General features: G+C 41.4%; 1 protein-coding gene across 8 annotated transcripts in view; it reads right to left on the bottom strand.

The window, feature by feature from the left end:
- The window catches only part of LOC137325306 (glucosidase 2 subunit beta-like), a 205,672-nt gene that overhangs the window by 154,170 nt on the left and 27,997 nt on the right, over nucleotides 1–23,505 (bottom strand). For 7 of the 8 annotated variants that reach the window (XR_010963861.1, XM_067990240.1, XM_067990239.1 and 4 more), the window contains 3 exons: nucleotides 22,765–22,851; nucleotides 9,702–9,809; nucleotides 1,376–1,466 (listed from right to left, as the gene is read on the bottom strand). Coding sequence is in view for 7 of the 8 variants with exons in the window: in XM_067990240.1 (XP_067846341.1) it covers nucleotides 1,376–1,466; nucleotides 9,702–9,809; nucleotides 22,765–22,851 (286 nt within the window). In the remaining variant the exon portion in view is untranslated. The remainder of the gene's footprint in view (nucleotides 1–1,375; nucleotides 1,467–9,701; nucleotides 9,810–22,764; nucleotides 22,852–23,505) is intronic. The other variant, XM_067990243.1, reaches the window with a different exon arrangement.

Raw genomic sequence — 23,505 nt, 5'->3', positions numbered from 1 at the left:
AGAGGTGCTGAAGCCAATTGTACCACCCATAATCCCATCCAAACTGAAATTAGCTAACTCAGAATAAGGATTGCACCTTTCTGGTCTGCATCACTCACCTATTCATCGAGTAAACGTACTGACCCAGCAGGACACCACAAAAGCTATTCCATGATTATGAAATATCTTCATGGGTTATAAATAATAATCTGCATTTAAAAAGTGCCTTTAATGTAAAGAAATGCCCCAAAACACTTCACTAATAGGCATAAGGAAACAGGAAGGGGAGATTATGAGTAACTGAAAGCTTAGTTGAAGAGCTGCATTTTAAAAAGGTTTATAAAGGGAAGAGTGGTTTAAAGAGGTGATTGGTCTCTTATAGAAAAGAAAGATGTTCATCAATTTATTTGATTTTCAAATTGATTTTGCTGGGAACCACTGATATCATTGCATTCTTGATGCACGATAAAGATCACAATTCACTAAAATTATGACATTATAAGAGGTTTCTTTTAATTTGTTTTATTACAGGAATTTATTAATTTCAGTATTAAGTAGGTGACATGGATACATGCGGTTTACAGATTACCTTGACCGCTCATTCAAATGCAGTGACTTCACCCATCAAATTTAATTACAAAGAAAATATTCACAACTTCAATATTACAAAACAGTTGCACTACCAATCAGAATGTACATAGTGCATACCTACCCTTCTTAATCATTTAAAAGCATCTCTTAGCCTATGTTTCACTATAATAAAAAAAAATCACAACTATTCTTTGGCCAGAGTCAACATTCAATAATTAGGGACTATTTGGCCATTAACACCTTATGACTACCAAATAATCACTTGTCAAGCAATTTATCCTTTTAAGTGTGCCATACATTATGCACCTTCAATTTCATAAGTACAAGTCTTCTAAACTGGATAGCCAGGTGATGAAGTATAGAATACTAGTGCCTAGTCTTCAGTTGCTTCCAAGCCTTTATTCGCAGAGATCCACATTACCACACACACCACACCCTAGATCAGCTCTCATAAATGGATACGAGAGTTCCCAATTGATATGAACCACCTGAATACAATTAACACTAATTGATGTAAATCACACAGATACAATTAACAACAAGATGTGCTTCTTTGAAAGGATTGCAGAAGGCACAATTATTGTCTAAATTAATAGATGTTTAACCCTTTGAGCACTTGATGTTCTGTATAACATCTGCAAAAATGTAAAATTATTTTATCAAACACTAGAAGGTAGTATTAGAGAAACAACAGAATCTATAGAATTAGTCTGAGAGAAAAAAGTCACTTTGGTGCAGGAATGCTACTCAAGTCTGAAAGTTTACAGTTCTGAAGGAGGTTCTGCATCAAAATTTAAGAACTTACCAACAATCAAGGCCTGTGTTTCTTCATCATAATCTGGCATGTTTTCATAGTTTGTATCAGTTTTGCTTTCACTTGGTTTACCAACAGAGACCTGGTAATAGAAAAGCTTATCTTATTGCAGTTCTAACTTGATATTGTAACCACAGCTAACTTTAATCAGACAGGTGTCGAAACCAGTGAGCCCTGATTATTCCACCTGTGAAGCAATATGCAATGCCCCCAAGCCTAGTGCCCACACTTCCTGGGTCAGATTCTCTCTCACACTTGCTTTCTGCATCTTCTCCATAGGCATGGTGAGGCTGCCAATCGGGTGACACACACAGGCTTAAAGGAGAAGTTCAGTGCGGGCACTTTGGGGAAAATAGAGAAAGCGATCAAAACACATGTAGAGGAAGGATGAGCACTGCTGGATTTACACCATTAACCCTGTTCAAATGTTTTGGGAGAAAAGGAAAATCGGAACACAACTGGCATGGAGGACTGAATTTTTCTTGGGGGGGGGGGGGGGGTGGGGGGGTGGGGAAAGAGAGAAGAACTCACTTTTTCGTTTTTAAATTCGACCATGAAATGACTCACTCTCATTTTAATGTACAATAAACTACTGCCTTACTCATTATCTTTCTTGGCTAGGTGAAGACTTTTTTCTTTTAACTAAAGTGGAAGAATGAGCTCGATGGAGTGAATGCCCTGCCTCATTTGTACTTATCTCTTTAAAAGGTACACAACAGCTGAGAGTTGGTGCTATTTACACTAAGACCTGATTGAAGTATTGCCTCAAAGGGGGGAGGAGGAATCTCAGAAACACCAGAAGTAGTATTACTACCCCTTAACATAGTTCAAACTCGAACCTCCACCATCACTGCCCCCTCCCCTCCCATTTTTCTGATACTGAGGTTACAAAAACACCAGAGCGAAATAATGGCTCCGATATTTACTTGGAGCCAGGAAGAAAGCGGGGACGGGGAACAATGGGGTTTCCCCGCAGGTCCTACCAAATTCAACAGTAGTACCTGTTTTAAAATGGTTCAAAAAGTTTCCTGCCCGACAGCCAGTTTGATCGACAGGCTGGCTGCCTGTCGGGCAGGAAAGTAGCTGGGGAGCGAATGGAAGGTAAGTCAGAATTTGGGTGGTGGGGGTGAGCAGTTGGAGATCGCGGGGTCCAATCACAGGGTGTGCAAAGAGGTTAGTTTGGAGGGGAACTCCTGCTCCTCCTGGCCCATAAGCAGTGCCATAAATGCACATACCTCATGAATTCGGTCCTTCTCATCTCCTTCTACCTCCCAGGAAACCCAGCCTCCATGGGTTAAAAGTAAAAATTAAAAATGGAGGCACACAGCCTCCTTAAAAGATTTTACTGACCTACCCACCTCCTGAGAGCGAGTTGGTCACCCGACCCGCTTCAGTTAAAACCGAAAGTGGGCGGGTTGGGGTCGGGTTTGAGAAATTAAACATTTTTTACCTCCCACCCGCTCCCAACCCATCCGTTCTTAGAGATTAAAACTCCCCCCAATCCCTCCAAATGTTTCAGTGCCACAGCTGAAAGTACTTCAGCATGGGTGAATGCAGTTTGTGCTGATGCACCAAGCAGGAAAACTCCATTCCCAAACCACAGTATAAGTAGCCTGCAGGAACCCCTTAAGCAAACTAGTCACCCACAAAAATAAAAAGTTTGATCACAATGCTTTATCACGTTTCAAGTTAAATGGGAGACAGTATGTTCCATTTATACTTTTTGCACTTACCAGATCCTCAATGCTACCAACTGCATCCTTGGTGTTCAGACAGTATGAGCCACAAGCAATGCCTCCCATCAGTACTATTATTATATTAGCATTGGCAAGGTTTACATTTCTTGGAAAGCCGAGGTACAGAGTTAATGACACCTTACGATCAGCCTTGGCTCAGTGATAGCATACTCACCTGAGTCAGAAGCTCATAGGTTCAAGCTTCACTCCAGAGAGTTGAGCACATACACTGGGCTAGCACTTTAGTGCAGTACTGAGGAAGCGCTGCACTGTCAGAAGTGACATCTTTCCGATGAGATGTTAAACTAAAGCCCCGTCAACCCTCTCAGGTTAATGTAAAAGATCCCACGGCACTATTCGAAGGAGAGCAGGGGAGTTCTCCCGGTGTTCTGACCAATATTTATCCCTCAGCCAACAACTAAATCAGATCATCTGGTCATTTATTTCATTGCTGTTTGTGGGATCTTGTGTTTGCAAATTGGCTGCTGTGTTTTCTACATTACAACAGTAACTGCATTTCAGAAGTACTTCATTGGCTGTAAAGCATTTTGGGAGGTCTTGAGGTAGTGAAAGGTGCTATATAAATGCAAGTTCTTTCTTTCTTTGGGACCATCAAAAAAGCATTTGAAATTGTTTCACATGAAAGGCTTCTAGTTAAGCTAAAATCAGTGGATAGACACAACAAAATCTGAAATGGAGAAGTTAGAAGAGATTTGTCAGGTTCAGGTTAGATGGATCGCCTAATGCATGGTGAGTGGTTAAGGTTTTAAGACATGCTAATGAAAGGCATCCTATTATTACTCGGTCACTGGTTCTGAATCATGAAGTAACGGAGAGGGTTGATGAAGGTAGGGCGATTGATGATGTGTATATGGACTTTCAAAAGACGTTTGATAAAGTACCACATAATAGATCCGTTAGCAAAATTAAAGCCCATGGGATTAAATGGGCAGCGGCAGCATGAATACGAAATTGGTTAAGGGACAGAAAGCAGAGAGTATTGGTGAATGGTTGTTTTTCAGAATGGAGGAAGTTTACAGTGGTGTTCCCCAGGAGTCAGTATTAGGACCACTACTCTTATTGATATAATGACCTGGACATACAGGGCATAATTTCAAAGTCTGCAGGTGACACAAAACTCAGAAATGTAGTAAACAATGAGGAGGATTGTAATAGACAGTTTAGTGAAAGGGTCTGACACGTGGCAGATTAAATTTAACACAGAGAAGTCTGAAGTGATATATTTTGGTAGGATGTATATAAGGTAGCTAAACTTAGTGGGAGGATAGAAGATTGGGAAGTCTTCAAAAGACAGCAAAAAGTAACTAAAGGATTGATTAAGAAAGGGAAGTTAGATTATGAAAAGAAATTAGCAAAAAATATAAAAACAGATAGCAAGAGTTTCTATAGTTATATAAAAAGAAAAAGGGTGGCTAAGGCAAACGTAGGTCCGTTAGAGGATGAGACCGGGAAATTAATGGTGGGAAACATGGAGATGGCAAAAATGCTGAACAAATATTTTGTTTCAGTCTTTACGATAGAGGACACTGAGAATATCCCAACACTGGACAAACAGGGGGCTCCACGGGGGGAGGAGCTAAATACGATTAAAATCACTCAGGAGATGGTACTCAGTAAAATAATGGGACTCAAAGCGGATAAATCCCCTGGACCTGATGGCTTACATCCTAGGGTCTTGAGGGAAGTGGCAGTAGGGATTGTGGATGCTTTGGTGATAGTTTTCCAAAATTCCCTGGACTCAGGAGAGGTCCCGGCAGATTGGAAAACTGCTAATGTAACACCCTTATTTAAAAAGGGTAGTAGGCAGAAGGCTGGAAATTATAGGCCAGTTAGCCTAACATCTGTGGTGGGTAAAATTTTGGAGTCTATTATTAAGGAGACAGTAACGGAACATTTAGATAAGCATAATTTAATAGGACAAAGTCAGCATGGCTTTATGAAGGAGAAGTCATGTCTGACAAATTTGCTTGAGTTCTTTGAGGATATAATGTACAGGGTGGATAAAGGGGAACCAGTGGACATAGTGTATTTAGACTTCAAGAAGGCATTCGACAAGGTGCCACATAAAAGATTATTGCTCAAGATAAAAAATCACGGGATTGGGGGTAATATTCTGGCATGGGTGGAGGATTGGTTATCAAACAGGAGGCAGAGAGTTGGGATAAATGGTTCATTCTCGGACTGGCAACCAGTAACCAGTGGTGTTCCACAGGGGTCAGTGCTGGGTCCCCAACTCTTTACAATCTATATTAACGATTTGGAGGAGGGGACCGAGTGTAACATATCAAAATTTGCAGATGATACAAAGATGGGAGGGAAAGTAGAGAGTGAGGAGGACATAAAAAACCTGCAAGGGGATATAGACAGGCTGGGTGAGTGGGCGGAGATTTGGCAGATGCAATATAATATTGGAAAATGTGAGGTTATGCACTTTGGCAGGAAAAATCAGAGAGCAAGTTATTATCTTAATGGCGAGAAACTGGAAAGTACTGCAGTACAAAGGGATCTGGGGGTCCGAGTGCAAGAAAATCAAAAAGTTAGTATGCAGGTGCAGCAGGTGATCAAGAAAGCCAACGGAATGTTGGCTTTTATTGCTAGGGGGATAGAATATAAAAACAGGGAGGTATTGCTGTAGTTATATAAGGTATTGGTAAGACCGCACCTGGAATACTGCATACAGTTTTGGTGTCCACACTTAAGAAAAGACATACTTGCTCTCGAGGCAGTACCAAGAAGGTTCACTCGGTTAATCCCAGGGATGAGGGGGTGGACATATGAGGAGAGGTTGAGTAGATTGGGACTCTACTCATTGGAGTTCAGAAGAATGAGAGGCGATCTTATTGAAACATATAAGATTGTGAAGGGGCTTGATCGGGTGAATGCAGTAAGGATGTTCCCAAAGATGGGTGAAACTAGAACTAGGGGGCATAATCTTAGAATAAGGGGCTGCTCCTTCAAAACTGAGATGAGGAGAAACTTCTTCACTCAGAGGGTGGTAGGTCTGTGGAATTTGCTGCCCAGGAAGCTGTGGAAGCTACATCATTAGATGAATTTAAAACAGAAATAGACAGTTTTCTAGAAGTAAAGGGAATTAGGGGTTATGGGGAGCGGGCAGGAAATTGGACATGAAGCTAAGCTCGGATCGGTCAATGCCCTGTGGGTGGCGGAGAGGGCCCAGGGGCTGAGTGGCCGGGTCCTGCTCCTACTTCTTGTGTTCTTTAGATTTGTGGTTGGGATCAGATCAGCCATGATCTTATTGAATGGCGGAGCAGGCTCGAGGGGCCGATTGGCCTACTCCTGCTCCTATTTCTTATGTTCTTATGTTCTTATGTAAGAGGAGAGGCAATATAAACTAACTGGTACAGGAAGAGAGAGACATGTGGGTGTACATTCACAAATCTTTGAAGGCGGCAGGACAAGTCGAGAAGGCTGTTAAAAAGTCATATGGGATCGTTGGCTTTATAAATAGAGGCATAGAGTACGAAAGCAAGGAAGATATGCTAAGCCTTTGTAAAACACTGGTTAGGCCTCAGCTGGAGTATTGTGTTCAATTCTGGGCACCACACTTTAGGAAGCCTGTCAAGGCCTTGGAGAGGGTGCAGAGGAGATTTATTACAATGGTGACAGGGATGAGGGACTTCAGTTACGTGGAGACACTGGAGAAGCTGGGGTTGTTTTCCTTAGAACAGAGAACGTTAAGAGGAGATTTGATAGGGATGTTCAAAGTCATGAACGGTTTTGAGAGAGTAAATAAAGAAAAACTGTTTCCAGTGGCAAAAGGGTCGGTAACCAGAGGACACAGATTTAAGGTCATTGGCAAAAGAACCAGAGGCGAAATGAGGAAAAACAAATTACGCAGCAAGTTATGATCGGCAATGCACTGTCTGGAAGGGTGGTGAAAACAGATTCAACAGTAACTTTCAAAAGGGAATTGGATAAATACTTGAAGGGAAAAAATGTGTAGGGCTATGGGGAAAGAGCAGGGGAGTGGGACTGTTTGGATAGCTCTACCAAAAAACCGGCTCAGGCATGAATGGGCCGAATGGTCTCCTTCTGTGCGGTATCATTCAATGATAAGAGCACACCCTCCTAAAATGAATGGCCTCTGCGTCTCTCCCAGCTGCTGGACGTCTGATGAGCAGCCCGGCAGCAGAGTGCGCATTCCCGCACTCTATTCATCGACTCAATCATGACAGCTGAATTATTCAAACACCAGTCCAGATACACCCACTCGTAAGACAGAGGATACATCACAAGGTGATAGAAGAATTCCATATATGACCTCCTTGGTCGGTACTCCATTTGAATTGGGTACCTACATGCTGGGTGATGCCAGTGTGTACGATACTGAATTCTCCGGGCTTCCCTCCTTTCTGTCCTCATCAACCACTTCCTCAAAGCACAGAAACAAAGGAATTCCAAGAAGGAAATCCATTATTTATTTACAATGATATTCTCATTTTATATCCTGGTAACTCAGTACTGTGGTCTAATGGAAAATGCTTCTAGTCTTCACAGTCCTGCATGAACACTAAATTCAGTGAAATCTTGCCTTCACAGTGCTTTCTCACCTCTCAACACCGTACTGGTCCCAACACCCCACCTTTATAATAGCAGTGCTTCCTGGTGGTGGAAAGAGAAAGAAATAACAGGGTCTATGAAGCCATGCCTTCATCTATGCGTGGCGGGGGTGGGCAGATGTGGGTTACAGCAGGGTCATCGCAGGAAAATAATACCGGCCATTTTTTTGGGGGCAGGGCATCAGCTGAAAGCCGCACAGCCCCATTTTCCTTCCCAGACTGCCTCTGTACTGCCAGGTTTGCCCAGGAAATTGCATCCATATCCATTTTCAATCTAATTACCACTAATTTAAATTTATGTTCTTCAATCCTACTTTCCGGGCTTAATTGGAAATATTCTGGATTTACTTTTTCTATACCATTTAGTATTGTAAATCCCTTGATTAGGTCCTCTCTCAATTGCTTTCTTTCTTGGCTTAGCGATTAATTTCCTTTAACTTTTCCTTACAGCTCATCCCCTTTATATTCAGGATTCATCTTATACAAACATCGGAGATAATATAGAGAAAAGTAATAGGTTTTTTGTGGTGTAGTGACCAGAGTTGAACACAGTACTGCAAGTGTGTGTGTGTCAGAGCATTGCAATTGCCTTTTTAATTGCTTCACCATGTTGTCCAGACATGGAAAGTGATGAATCTACTTCAATCAATATGTAACATTTCACATTTATTGTATAAAATTTTATTTTCCATTTTTTTGCTCAATTGGATGGATGATCTAAGTTTGTTAATCTTTTGCTGCGTCCTCTCTAACAAATTGCCATTTGACTGTCCAATGCAGGTCGTTAATGTAAATTGAAAACAGAAGCTCAATCCTGACCCCTGATGGACTCCACTCAACACCTTCCCCCAATCTAACATTACACTTCTCACAAGTACCTCATCCAATTGATTTTTAACCCGGCTTCCTGTGACTTTTAGTTTAATGCAAGACTTTATGAAAACCAAACAATATTATAAGAAGTTCCACCACGTACTTTATCCACAATGTTTGCAAAGAAGTCAAAATAGTTTTCCAGGCAGGATTTTCTAAATTGATGCTGCCTAGTTTTTATTACTACTCTACAGATACTCCTCAGCTACCCATTAGAACTGTTGCCATGAGTTTATCCATTATCATTAGACTAATAGGCCTATAATTATCTGAGTCTGATTTGACCATTTTGAAATAGAAGCACTACATTTGTTTGCTTGCTTCCAGTGCTGCAGAACCTTGCAAGTATCCAATGATTCTTTTGTGACAATAGCCAGGTTCTGGTTCTATTGCCTCATTTCCCTTTGGGCATTTCCAGTTTACATTCGGAAGCGACTTTAATCCTCCATCCCACTCTGACCTCTGCCTCCTACACTATTCCAACAAAGCTCGAGGAATAGCACCTCATCTTTCTACTAGGCACTTTACAGCCTTCTGGCCTTAACATTGAGTTTAACAACTTCAGACCTTAACCACTCTTTCCATTTTCTCTTGGACAGCAGATGGTGGTAATGGAAGATGGCTGCACCAGAGCTACTGGGAGTGGATAAGGTGTGGCCTGGTGCTTGGGGTGGGGATCCCTTATCAGTACACGGTCAGCAGGGTGGTCCTCACCCATGGGATCTGCCTACCTTTCTGATGCCACAGGAGCCGCCTTCTTCTCTGCCAGATTTTCCATGCTTCCTCCCCCCTCTGGATTCTGTTGTAACCATTTACTTCCTCTGGACCCATCTTTTGTTTCTATACATGTCCCACTATCATCTCCTTTTGCCTTCCATCATCACTTTTGTCATTTAATCACTCCTGTTCTATTCCTGCTCCCTTTTTTCTGGCTCTGTATTTGGTCAAAAGCTGTTCATCTCCAACATCTTTCAGTTCTGATTAACGGTAATCGATCTGAAATGTTAACTCTCTTTCTCTCTCGACAGAAGCTGTCTGACCTGCTGAGCGTTTCCAGCATTTTCTGTTTTTTATTATATTGGATTGTATTATTTTTAAACATTTTACCTCTGAGTCATCTTCATTATCAACCTCTTCATCTTCATCATGATAATCCTCCTCTAAATTGCTATTATCTAACTCATCCCAACTTTCAGAATAAGCTTCCACATCATCCTTCGAAAAAGGAAAACAAACATATGCATTAGTTTATAACAGGAACCAAGAATAGTAAATGGGAACCATCCCTCCAGAAAATTATTGCCATAACTTTGTAAATGCACGTAGTTTTAATGTAAAATATCCAAATGCAAATGATATTTAAATTATTAGATCCCGTAGCACCCCCTCTACTCTCACCTTCAACAAGTGCAGAGAGCTTATGGACTTCTATGTCACAATGATCGAGATCATGTGTGCTTTTCACCTCCCTACAACTGTTCTCAGATAAGCAGTTTGATTAATCAGTTTTATTGTAGCTGCTGGTTAATGATTGGCACCATTCACAAACTAGTAACCACCATAAAAAGTCTTTCTGCAGCTACCTATTATGTACATCTAAGCACCTAACATATACCTCTAAAAATCATATTGAGACATCTTAATTCACTCAACAGCCATAAATCTACCCATTTTATCCTAGAAATTACTGTAATAAGTTTCCTCCATACAGGCTTGCTCCTTTCTCTGGGGCATAGGGCTGGACTTGTACTGCACTTTCCAACTATTTCCTGACTAAGTTAGGATAACTTGACATGAGCGCAAAGCACATGGGTTAATGTGTATGGGGATGGACGGATGACGCACACCGAGTGAAAAAGAGAAAGAGTACAACATGTGCAAAATACGCAACCTGAATAAGATAATGCAGCTGGTGTAGAAGTGATGAACTGCACTCAGCCAGGAATGGGTTTAGACAATAGACTCTTAGATGAGCGTATAAGATTAAGATAGTTAAGTAGTTGGGATGGGGGGGGGGATTACGATCGATACAGAACTATTGTTGAAAAGTACAAGATGAAGTAACCCTGAATAAAAGATGAGGTCACATGTGTACTGCAGAACTAAAAACTGGTTTCTATCATTTTTCAGACAACGCGAACAGCACATTGTACTGTGGTTACATCATATCCTGTGGCCAAACTGGGCATGTTATACAAGAGGTATAAAGATCAGTGTACCCTGGTCAGCGGGCTGTCTACATGCAAGTAAGCAGAATGGTATCACTTGCATGCTTACTACGATTGATGCATCAATAGAAGATAAGACAGAGGTAAATCTCACTCTCCACTGCTGAAATCAAATCAAGAGTCTGACTTTATTTCTTCTGTTAGCACAGATTGTGCAGGGTTAATTTTTGAAATTTCTAAAAGTGTTAAATGAAGGCGAGCTGCATGCACACCTCACTTTCATAGAATCTCACAGCACAGAAGGAGGCCATTCATCCCGTCGTGCCTGTGCCAGCTCTTTGAAAGGGCTGTCCAATTTGGTCCCACACCCCAGCTTTTTCCCCATAACCCTGAAAATGAGTCCTCTTCAAGTACATGTTCAATTGCCTTTTGAGAGTTCCTATGGAATCTGCTTCCACCACCCTTTCAGGTAGTGCGTTCCAGATCTTAACAACCCTCTGATTCTTTTGCCAATTATTTTAAATCTATGACTTCTGGTTACAGACCCACTTGCCAGAGGAAAAGGTTTCTCCCGATTTGCTCTATCAAAACACCTCATTATTTTGAATACCTCTATTAAATCTCCCCTTAACCTTCTCTGCTCTGAGAACAATCCCAGCTTCTCCAATCTCCCCACATAACTGAAGTCCCTCATCCCTGGTATCATCCTGGTAAACCTCCTCTGTACCCTCTCCAAGGCCTTGACATCCTTCCTAAAGTGTGGTGCCCAGAATTGTACATAAGGCTCCAGCTGAGGCCTAACCCGTGATTTGTAAAGGTTTAGCATGACTTCCTTGTTTTTGCATTCAATGCCCCTATTTACAAAGCCAAGTATCCCTTATGCTTTCTTCACCACCTCATCAACTTGCCCTGCCACCTTCAAAGATTCGTGAAAATGCACCCCCATGTCTCTCTGCTCTTGCACCCCACTCAAAATAGTATTAGTTAAATGATACTGCTTCGCCATGTTGTTCCTTCTAAAGTATGTCCCTTCACACTTATCCACATTAATTGCATCCAAGTCCAGGTCATTTACATATAACAAGAAAACCAATGGTCCTAGTACCGATCTCTGGGGGACCCCACTGCATACTTCTCTCCAGTCAGAAAAACATCTGTTCACCACTGCTCTCTGCCTCCTATCCCTTAGCCAATTATGTACCCAAGTTACTTTAGTCTCAAGTCACTTTAATCCCATGTGCTTCTATTTTCTGAATAAGTCTGTTATGTGGTACTTTATCAAGTGCCTTTTGAAAGTCCATATATACAACATCTACTGCACTATCTTCATCAATCCTCTCTGATACTTCATCAAAGAACTCAATCAGGTTGGTCAGACACAATTTGCCTTTAACAAATTCATGCTGGCTGTCCCTTATTAACCCATGCTTCTCCAAGTGAGAATTAATTTTGTCCTTGACAATGGTCTCCAGTAGTTTTCCCACCACTGACGTTAGACTGATTGGCCTGTAGTTACCAGGTTTATCCCTCTCCCCTTTTTTTTCCAATAGGGGTGCAACATTTGCAATCCTCCTGTCCTCTGGCACCACTCCCATATCCAAGAAGGATTGAAAGATTGAGGTCAGAGCTTCTGCCATCTCCAACCTAGCTTCCCTCAGCAACCTAGGATGCATCCCATCTGGACCGGGTGACTTGTCAACTTTGAGTGAAGCCAACCTATTTAGCACCTCTTTTCTACCTATTTTTATCCTATTCACTATCTCTACTCCATCCTCCTCTACTGCGACATTAACTTCATCCTCCTCTTCTGTGAAGACGGATGCAAAGTACTCATTCAGTATCTCAGTCGTGCCCTCTGCCTCCACAAGAAGATTTCCTTCTTTGTCCCTAATTGGCCCAATCATTCCTTTAACTATCCTTTTACATGTTCATAAAAGATTTTTGGGTTCCATTTTATGTTACCCACTAACCTTTTCTCAAATTCTCTCTTTGCCCTTCTTGTATCCTTTTTCAATTTCCCCGTGCACTCTCCGTATTCTGCCTGGTTTTCTACAGTATTCTGTACCTGACATTTGTCATAAACCTCCTCTTTCTGTTTTATTTTAACCTCTATTTCCTTTGTCATCCAGGGAGCTCAAGCTTATGGGAATATGCTTGGTTTGTACCCGAACTATCTCCATCTAGGAGGCCTGCCATTGCTCATTTACTGTTTTCTTGGCCAATCTTAGTTTTCAGTCCTCCTGTGCTAGATCCTTTATTTATTTATCTAGTCAGGAATTTTTCTCCCTCCCAGCCACAGCCTCAAACTGGCTCGTTGACAGCCACAGCTCCAATCTTGTTCTAGTTCTTTACTTATCCCAGCTTCCCCACCTCCTTACCCATCGCGAAGATAATGTAGAAAGAAATATTGTACCTGCAATGACTGAAGAAATGGATGTAGAAGAGACGTGGAACACTATCAAAAATGGAATATTAAGAACTTCAGAACAAATATTGGATCTTAAAAACAACACTAAAAATCATAAATGGATAACAGAAGTAGTCCTGGAGTTGAGTGAAAAATGAAGAAAACTTAAGGTGAGAATAAAAGTAGATCCTAATACGAGGAACAAATATAACAGGTTAACCAGAGAAATAAAGTTAAACAGCAAGAGAGATAAGAACAACTGGATAAACAACTAGTGCAAAGAAGCAGAAAATTACACCAAAAGAAACAAAATACAGGGGCTATATTGATGATGAGAACTAAGTGAATGTTAAACTTAAAATGGCCAGCGAAAGACCAAAATGGTCAGATAATTGAGGAGGAACAGTCGAGGAGCAATCAGCGGAAAGAATATTTTGAAGATCTATACAGTCTATGGAGCGTGGTTGATCAATCAGTTCTGGAGAAACCGCCCTGTACAAATGCAGGGAAGTTGATGGTAGATTTCTTGGAAGACGAAGTAAAACTTTTTATTGATGGTTTGAAAAAGAACAAGGCTCCTGGTATGGATAATGTAACTAGAGTTGTTGCAAGCGGGTGAGGAACATACTGTGAAAGTGATGCAAAGGCTGTTTAACAAAATTTGTGAAGGCATGCAAGTACCTGAAGACTGGGGAAAAGGGGATTATAATACCAATCTTCAAAAAAGATCGAATGTAGCAATTACACAGGAATCAGCTTACTGAGTTTATCCAGAAAAGTATTTACTAAGACACTGCAGACGAGAATGAAAAGATACATAGAAGTGGTACTGCATGAAGAACAGGCTGGTTTTAGACCAGGACAAAGTGTGATAGATAAACTGTTTTTAATAAGACATATTTTGGAGAAATTTATAGAATACAACATCTATTGTTACAACAACTTCATAGATTTTAAGCAGACCATTGACAGAGTATTGCAAGAAGGGTATGGTATGTCTTAATGATGTACAGTATTCCTGAGAAACTTGTCAGACTGATAGAAAGCATCTATAGCAAGTCCCTGAGCAGTTAGAATGGATAGGAAACTAACGGATTGGTTTAGATCAACAGTTTGGGTGAGACAAGGATGCACACTGTCGCCTGATTTATTTAATCGAGAACTGGAAACAGTAATTAATCTTGCACTAAAAGATGATATTGGAGGGGTTTCCTTATGTGCCAAGATTTTAAACAATCTCAGATTTGCTGATGACATTGACTTTATAGCAACATCTAAAACAAATCTGCAGAGACTAACTGATAAGGTGCATGTGGAGAGTATAAAATTTGGATTACATATTAACAAAAATAAGACAACAGTCATGTCATTTGAGAAGCATCAGGAAGATGTACACCTTACAGTTGATAGGGATGCAGTCGAACAGGTGAAAAGGTTTGTACACCTTGGTGGGTTAGTGGCAAAGAATGGGAGTTATGAAGACATCAAAAGGAGGATAGGACTAGCTTCTGCTGCTTTTGGAAGATTAAACATATGGAAGGCTGAAGATATATTGGTTAAAAAAAAAGGTAATAGTTTATGAAGCGATGATTATCCCCATATAATTATATGGATCCAACTGTTGGAACATGAAAAAAGTTGATGATCAAAAGATACTAACAGCAGAGATGAGTTGGTTGGGAGAAATACTGGGAATATCCAAGATGCAAAGAATCAAGAATGATATAATAGGAACATGGCTTGGACAGGAAACTACCCTTATACAGAAGATCCCAAAAAGACTGCGATGGTTTGGGCATGTTTCAAGAATGGAAACAGCTAGGATACCTTTCATGGACCTGCATACAGAGGTACATGGAACAAGTAGCTGAGGAAGACCAAGGAAGCACTGGATAGACAATGTCAAGAGTGACTTGTCATAGAAAGAGATGTAGATGACTGAAGTAAAGTAGTGGTAAGGGATAGTATAGTCAGGGGGATATACACTGTTCTCTGCAACCGCGACCGAGAGTCCCGAAGGTTGTGTTGCCTGCCCAGTGCCAGGGTTAAGGACATCTCCTCGTGGCTGGAAAAGAACTTGGAGCATGAGGGGGAGGATCCAATTGTCCTGCTCCACATAGGAACCAACGACAGGTAGAACTAAAAATGAGGTTCTGCTGAGACAGTTTGAGGAGCTAGGGTCAAAATTTCTAAGCAGAATCTCAAAAAGGTAATAATCTCTGGATTACTACCTGAACCATGTGCAAATTGGCATAGGGACAAACAGATCAGAGAATTAAATGCGTGGCTCCAAGAGCGGTGTGGGAGACAGGGGTTTCGATTCATGGGGCACTGGCACCAGTACTGGGGAAAGAGGGAGCTGTTCCGTTGGTATGGGCTCTACTTAAACCAGGTTGGGACCAGCGTCCTGGTGAATCGAATAACTAGGGCCGTAGATAGGGCTTTAAAGTGAAAAGGGGGCAGGTGAGGGGAAATTTAGAAATCGAATGAGAAAAGTCAAGGCAACAGAGCAGTGTAGTGATTTGGGTAAAGATAAGCAGAGTGTGGCAGGAAGGAACAGAGAGTTTACCAATAATAGAGCATCAACAAGTCAAAGCAGGAAAAAATGGTAAAAAGTCAAAATTAAAGACTCTTTATCTGAATGCATGGAGCATTCGTAACAAGATAGATGAATTAGTTGCACAGAGATAAATGGGTCTGACCTAATAGCCATTACAGAGACATGGTTGCAAAGTGACCAAAATTGGGAACTAAATATTCCAGGGTACATGACGTTTAGAAAAGACAGGCAGAATGGAAAAGGAGGGGGCTTAGCCCTAATAATAAGGGATGACATAAGGACAGTGGCGAGAAAGGATCTTGGCTCGGAAGATTAGGAAGTAGAATCTGTATGGGTGGAAATAAAAAATAACAAGGGGCAGAAAACACTGGTGGGAGTAGTTTATAGGCCCTCAAATAGTAGCTATACCATTGGACAGATTATTAATCATGAAATAATAGGAGCTTGTAGCAACGATAATGCAGTAATCATGGGGGACTTTAATCTTCATATAGACTGGGCAAATCAAATTGGCAAAGATAGTTTGGAGGACGAGTTCATGGAATGTATTCGCTATGGTTTCCTCGAACAATACGTCAGTGAACCAACCAGGGAACAGGCTATTTTAGATCTTGTATTGTGTAATGAGACAGGGTTAATCAGTAATCTCACAGTAAAGGAAAAGCGATCGTAATATGATAGAATTTCACATTGAGTTTGAGAGTGACGTACTTAAGTCTGAAACTAGAGTCTTAAACCTAAATAAAGCCAATTATATAGGTATGAGGGTCAAGTTGGCTAAGGTAGATTGGGAAATTAAATTAAAGGGCATGATGGTTGAAAAGCAATGACAAACATTTAAAGAAATATTTCAATATTCTCAACAAATATAGATTCCATTGAGAAATAAAAACTCTTCGGGAAAAGTGATCCACCCGTGGCTAACTAAAGAAGTTAAGGAGATTATTAGATTAAAAGAAGAGGCCTATAATGTTGCCAAGAGTAGTAAGCCTGAGGATTGGGAGAGTTTTAGAAACCAGCAAAGGACGACCAAAAAATTGATAAAATGGGAGAAAATCGGAGTATGAAAGTAAACTAGCAAGAAATATAAAAATGGATTGTAAGAGCTTCTATAAATATGTAAAAAGGAAAAGAGTAGCAAAAGTAAACGTTGTCCCTTAGAGGCGGAGACAGGAGAAATTATAATGGGGAATCAGGAAATGGCAGATTAGTTAAACAAATATTTTGTATCTGTCTTCACAGTAGAAGACACAAAAGGTATACCAGAAATAGTGGGGAACCAAGAGGCTAATGAGAGTGAGGAACTTAAAGTAATTAATATCAGTAGAGAAAAAGTACTTAAGAAACTAGTGGAACTAAAAACCGATACATCCCCTGGACCTGATGGCCTACATCTGAGGGTTCGAAAAGAGGTGGCTGCAGAGATAATGGATGCATTGGTTAGAATCTTCCAAAATTCCCTAGATTCTAGAACGGTCCCAGCAGATTGGAAGGTAGTAAATGTAACCCCGCTATTCAAAAAAGGAGAGAAAACAGGGAATACTGGCCAGTTAGCCTGACATCAGTCATCGGGAAAATGCTGGAGTCCATTATTACGGAAGTGGTAACAGGGCTCTTAGAACATCGTAATATGATTAGGCAGAGTCAGCATGGTTTTACGAAAGGGAAATAGTGTTTGACAAATTTATTAGAGTTTTTTGAGGATGTAACTAGCAGGGTAGATAAAGGGGAACCAGTACATTTGAATTTTCCAAAGGTATTCGATGAGGTGCCACATAAAAGGTTGTTACTCAAGATAAGGGCTCATGGGATTATGGGCAACATATTAGCATGGATAGAGGATTGGTTAACGGACAGAAAACAGACAGGGATAAATGGGTCATTTTCAGGTTGGCAGGCTGTAACTAGTGGGGTATCTCAAGGATTGGTGCTTGGGCCTCGGCTATTTACAATCTATATTAATGACTTGGACGAAGGGACCGAGTGTAATGTATCAAGTTTGCTGACGATACAAATCTAGGTGGGAAAGTAAGCTCTTAGGAGGATACAAAGAGTCTGCAAAGGGATACAGACAGGATAAGTGAGTGGGCAAGAAGGTGGCAGAGGGAGTATAACTTTGGTAGGAAGAAAAGAAAAACAGAATATTTTTTAAATGGTGAGAAACAATCAAATGTTGGTGTCCAGAGAGACTTGGGTGTCCTGGTACAAGAAACACAAAAAGTTAGCTTGCAGGTACAGCAAGCAATTAGGAAGGCAAATAGCATATTGGCCTTTATTGCAAGTGGGTTGGAGTACAAGAGTAAGGAAGTCTTACTACAATTGTACAGGGCTTTGGTGAGACCTCGCCTGTGTACAGTTTTGGTCTCCTTGTCTAAGGAAGGATATACTTGGTGAAACGAAGGTTCACGAGCTTAATTCCTGCAATGAGAGGGTTGTCCTATGAGGAGAGGTTGAGTAGAATGGGCCTATACGCTCTGAAGCTTAGAACAATGAGAGGTGATCACATTGAAACATAAGATTCTGAGGGGGCTTGACAGGTTGAGGCTGAGAGTTTGTTTCCCCTGGCTGGAGAGTCTAGAACTAGAGGACATAGTCGCAGGATAAGGGGTCAGCCATTTAGGACTGAGATGAGGAGGAATTTCTTCACTCAGAGGGTTGTGAATCTTTGGAATTCTCTACCCCAGAGGGCTGTGGATGCTGAGTCATTGAATATATTCAAGGCTGATATAGATAAATTTCTGGACTCTAGGGGAATCAAGGGATATGGGGATCGGGCAGGAAAGTGGAGTTGAGGTTGAAGATCAGCCATGACCTTATTGAATGGAGGAGCAGGCTCAACGGGCCGTACGGCCTACTCCTATTTCTTATGTTCTTATGAAGCGGCCAGGCTAGTTCAGAACCGACAACAATGGAGTGAATTCACTCAGACCCATCATTGCTGCTGAGCTGACGTGGACGGGAATTTAGTCGTCGTAGTACCAATCAGGAAACTGGTAATGATTGAGGAATTTAGTCACTCAATTGAGCAATGCATTGCTACAATTTGCTTTTTTAAAAAAAATTATGCAATTGCAGATCTGCCCCACATTGCTCACAGGGAATTGGAGTACACACTGTTTTACAACTTGGGCTTGTTAAAGCTCAAGAGCGACCATCCTTCTTCATCTCTCTTTTTATTTATTTCTCCTCCTCCCAGCCCTCCTTGTCCCTGCAAAGAGTTTCTCCTCTTGTTGTTCTCTTCTAATAGGGACCTCTCACCTTGACCACACCTCTCTCTCCACCCCATATAACAATGTACATCAGGTTCTCTCATTTTCTTCCTGCACCATTGAAAAGGTCTCTTGTAATTCTGTACCCACTACTCCAATATGATGTGTGCCCGCCTATATATCTCTGCACCCCTCCTCAAAACCAGATCCCCTACAGGGTCTTTCTCCCTGTCCTTCACACCTCTCCCCATTGGTTTTCTGAATTACAGATCTTGTATGTTTTACTATGATACATAAATTTTAATTTTAAGGATATATAGTGAGTTGGGTATGGAATCTATGCCACAAAAAAATGTTTTTAATTCGATTGGTTCAATCGCAAAAACAAATCAGATGCCACTACAGAGATGGTTCTGGAATCTGATTGGTCCCTGGTTACATGGTTCTGGAATTGGATTGGTTACACAGTTGTGGGATCAGATTGATTTGAAGGGATAGTGCTGTTTAGCATCTGATTAGGCATAATGGTCTCTGGATCTACAATCTGCATTAATACAGCTTTGCAGTATTATAGTACATTACATTATTATGAGGAGTTAGCCTTGGCTATGAGGTGTCAGCTTCGCTCAGTGGTAGTTCCTTCTGCTCGGAGTCAGAAAGCATGAGTTCACATCCTACTGCAGAGACTCGAGTACATAATCTAAGTTGACACTTCAGTGTAGTACTGAGGGAGTGCTGCACTGTTGGAGGCGCAGCCTTTCATCTGCCCTCTTAGGTGAACATGAACGATCTCATGACACTATTCGAAGAAGAGGAGGGGAGATCTCCTGTTGTCCTGGCCAATAATTATTCCTCAACCAAAATCACAAACAGATTATCTGGTCATAACCTCATTGCTGTTTGTGGGGCCTTGCTGTTTTTAAATTGGCTGCCACATTTCCCTACATTACAACAGCTTCAAAAGTACTTCATTGGCTGTAAAGCACTTTGAGACATACTGAGGTTGTGAAAGGCACTCATAGAATCATAGAAAAATTACAGCACGGAAGGAGGCCATTTAGCCCACCGAGTCCGCAACAGCTCCATGCAAGAGCAATCCAGCTAGTCCCACTCCCCCGCCCTATCCCCTTAGCCCTGCAAATTTTTCCTTTCAAGTACTTAACCAGTTCCCTTTTGAAGGCCATGATTGAATCTGCCTCCACCACCCCCTCGGGCAGTGCATTCCAGATCCTAACCACTCGCTGTGTAAAAAAGTTTTTCTTCATGTCACCTTTGGTTCTTTTGCCAATCACCTTAAATCTTTGTCTTCTGGTTCTTGACCCTTACGCCAATAGGAACAGTTTCTCTCTATCTATTCTGTCTGGTTCATTCATGATTTTGAATACCTCTACCAAATCTCCTCGCAACCGTCTCTGTTCCAAGGAGAACAACCCCAGCTTCTCCAGTCTATCCACATAACTAAATTCCCTCATCCCTGGAATCATTCCAGTAAATCTCTTCTGCACCCTCTCTAAGGCCTTCACATCTTTCCTAAGTGCGGTGCCCAGAACTGGACATAACACTCCACTTGTGGCTGAACAGTGTTTATTAAGGTTCATCATGACTTCCATACTTTTCTACTCCATGCCTCTATTTATAAAGCCCAGGATCCCATATGCTTTTTTCTCAACCTGCCCTGCCACCTTCAATGATTTGTGCACATATACCTCTGATCTCTCTGTTCCTGTACCCTTTTTAGAATTGTGCCCTCTAGTTTATATTGCCTCTCCTCGTTCTTCCTACCAAAATGTATCACATCGCATTTTTCTGCCACGTGTCCGCCCATGCCACCACCCTGTCTATATCCTCTTGAAGTCTATCACTATCCTCCTCACTGTTTACTACCCTTCCGAGTTTTGTGTCATCTGCAAACTTTGAAATTGTGCCCTGTACACCCAAGTCCAAATCATTAACGTATACCAAGATAAGCAGTGTTCCCAGCGCTGACCCCTGGGGAATACCACTGTACACCTCCCTCCAGTCCGAAAAACAACCGTTCACCACTACTCTCTGTTTCCTGTCACTTAGCCAATTCTGTATCCATGTTGTTACTGCCCCCTTTATTCCATGGGCCACAATCTTGATGATAAGCCTACCATGCGGCACTTTATCAAACGTCTTTTGAAAGTCCATATACACTACATCAACTGCATTGCCCTCATCTACCCTCTCTGTTACCTCATCAAAAAACTCTATCAGGTTAGTTAAACACGATTTGCCTTTTAACAAATCCGTGCTGGCTTTCCCTAATCAATCCAAGTGACTCGTCCAAGCGACTGTTAATTCTGTCCCGGATTATCGTTTCTAAAAGTTTCCCCACCACCAAGGTTAAACTGACTGGCCTATTGTTGCTAGGTTTATCCTTACACCCTTTTTTGAACAAGGGGGTAACATTTGCAATTCTCCAGTCCTCTGGTACCATCGCCATATCTACGGATGTTTGGAAGATTATGGCCAGTACCTCCGCAATTTCCACCCTTATTTCCCTTAGCAACCTAGGATGCACACCATCCAGACTGAGTGACTTATCTACTTTAAGTACAGCTAGCCTTTCTAATACCTCTTCTTTATCAATTTTTAGCCCATCCAGTATCTCAACTATATTTTCCTTTACTGAGACTCTGGCAGCATCTTCTTTCTTGGTAAAGACAGGTGTAAAGTACTCAGTTAGTACCACGGCCATCCCCTCTGCCTCCATGAGTAGATCTCCCTTATGGTCCCTAATCAGCCCCACCCCTCCTCTTACTACCCGTTTACATGCCTGGAGAAGACTTTTGGATTCCCTTTTATGTTGGCCGCCAGTCTATTCTCATACTCTCTCTTTGCCCCTTTTATTTCCTTTTTCACTTCTCCTCTGAACTTCCCATATTCTGCCTGGTTCTTATTTGTGTTATCAACCTGACATCTGTCATACGCCCCTTTTTTCCATTTTATCTTGCTCACTATTTCTTTTGTCATCCAGGGAGCTCTGGCTTTAGTTGCCCTACTTTTCTGCCTCGTGGGAATGTGCCTAGACAGTACCCGAACAATCTCCTCTTTAAAGGTCGCCCACTGTTCAATTACAGTTTTGATTCCAATTTACCCAGGCCAGATCTGTTCTCATCCCATTGAAATTGGGACTTTAGTGGTCCGTGTCCTTTTCCATAGCTATTCTAAACCTTATACTATGATCGCTGCTCCCTAAATGCTCCCCCAATGATACTTGCTCCACTTGGCCCGCCTCATTCCCTAGAACCAAGTCCAGCAATGTCTCCTTCCTCGTTGGGCCGGAAACATACTGGTTAAGAAAGTTATCCTGAACACATTTCAAAAATTCCTCCTCCTCTTTGCCCCTTATATTATTCTTGTTATCTTGGTCTATATTGGGATAGTTGATGTCCCTAGTATCACTACTCTACAACTTTTGCACCTCTCTAATTTCCCTGCAAATTTGCTCCTCTAGATCCTTCCCACTGGTTGGTGGCCTATAGAATACACCCAGTAGTATAATGGCACCTCTTTTATTTGCCTGCAAATTTTCTTCTCTATCTCTTTCCCACCATTTGGTGGCCTATCGCATACACCCAGTAGCTTAACAGCTCCTCTATTGTTCCTTAATTCTAATCAAATAGATTCTGTTCTTGACCCCTCCAGGACATTCACTTTCTCCAGTACTGCAATATTCTCCTTAATCAATACTGCCACTATCTTCCTTTATTTCTATTATTGCATTCACGGACACAAAACTTTTAGTAATATTGATTTGTCAAACAAAAAAAGTCTTGCAAAAAAAAATTCTGTTACATACCTCTGTTTTATACTCATTTTTGATATTTCTCCAGACAAGATCCTGGAAATACTCAAGGTCGATCTTACTGGATCCTCCTAAAATCACCTGCACAAAGTATATTTTTTAAATTAAGCTGTTATCTCTCCTCTCAGAACTTAATTGTTTAGACATTTCTATTTTTTAAAAAGAGTTGTGATTTTTTGCAATATTGCTGGTTGAAAGTCTTTGAACCATAAAGCTCTGTAAAGCCGTAACAAATCAGTTATGGTTTACACAAGGGCTTAAACATCCTCACCAATGCAGCTGCTGCCATCTATAGGCAGTACATCTAGTTTTGCTTTATTTCTCAATGTTATCTAAGAAATCCAAAGTGATCCCTAACATCTAAGAGAATCTTCATTCATTATTCACAGCACATTGGCCCAGAATTTGCTGTCAAAATAACGGTGAGGCTAATGGCGCTCACCATTATTTATGCGCAAATCGTACAGCAACTTCAGCGAAGGCAGATGCGTGGTTAAAAATATCACTGTCTGCCTCACCCACTGAAATGCATTGAATGGCGTGAAGTTCCTGTATTTGTGTGGCAGATACAAACTAAATTCGTCCACAGAAAGTTAAGTCAAGTCATTTCAAGTATCATAGTATGATGCAGCACAGAAGGCGGCCATTCGGCTCATCGTGCCTGTGCCAGCTCTTTGGTAGAGCTATCCAATTAGCCCCACTACCCTGCTCGTTCCCTATAGCCCTGTAAATATT

This window comes from Heptranchias perlo, chromosome 9 (genome assembly GCF_035084215.1).
Source record: "Heptranchias perlo isolate sHepPer1 chromosome 9, sHepPer1.hap1, whole genome shotgun sequence".
NCBI classification, from domain to species: Eukaryota; Metazoa; Chordata; class Chondrichthyes; order Hexanchiformes; family Hexanchidae; genus Heptranchias; species Heptranchias perlo.
Note: the sequence above shows the minus strand (reverse complement) of the source record. Positions and strands in the feature narration are given on the sequence as shown.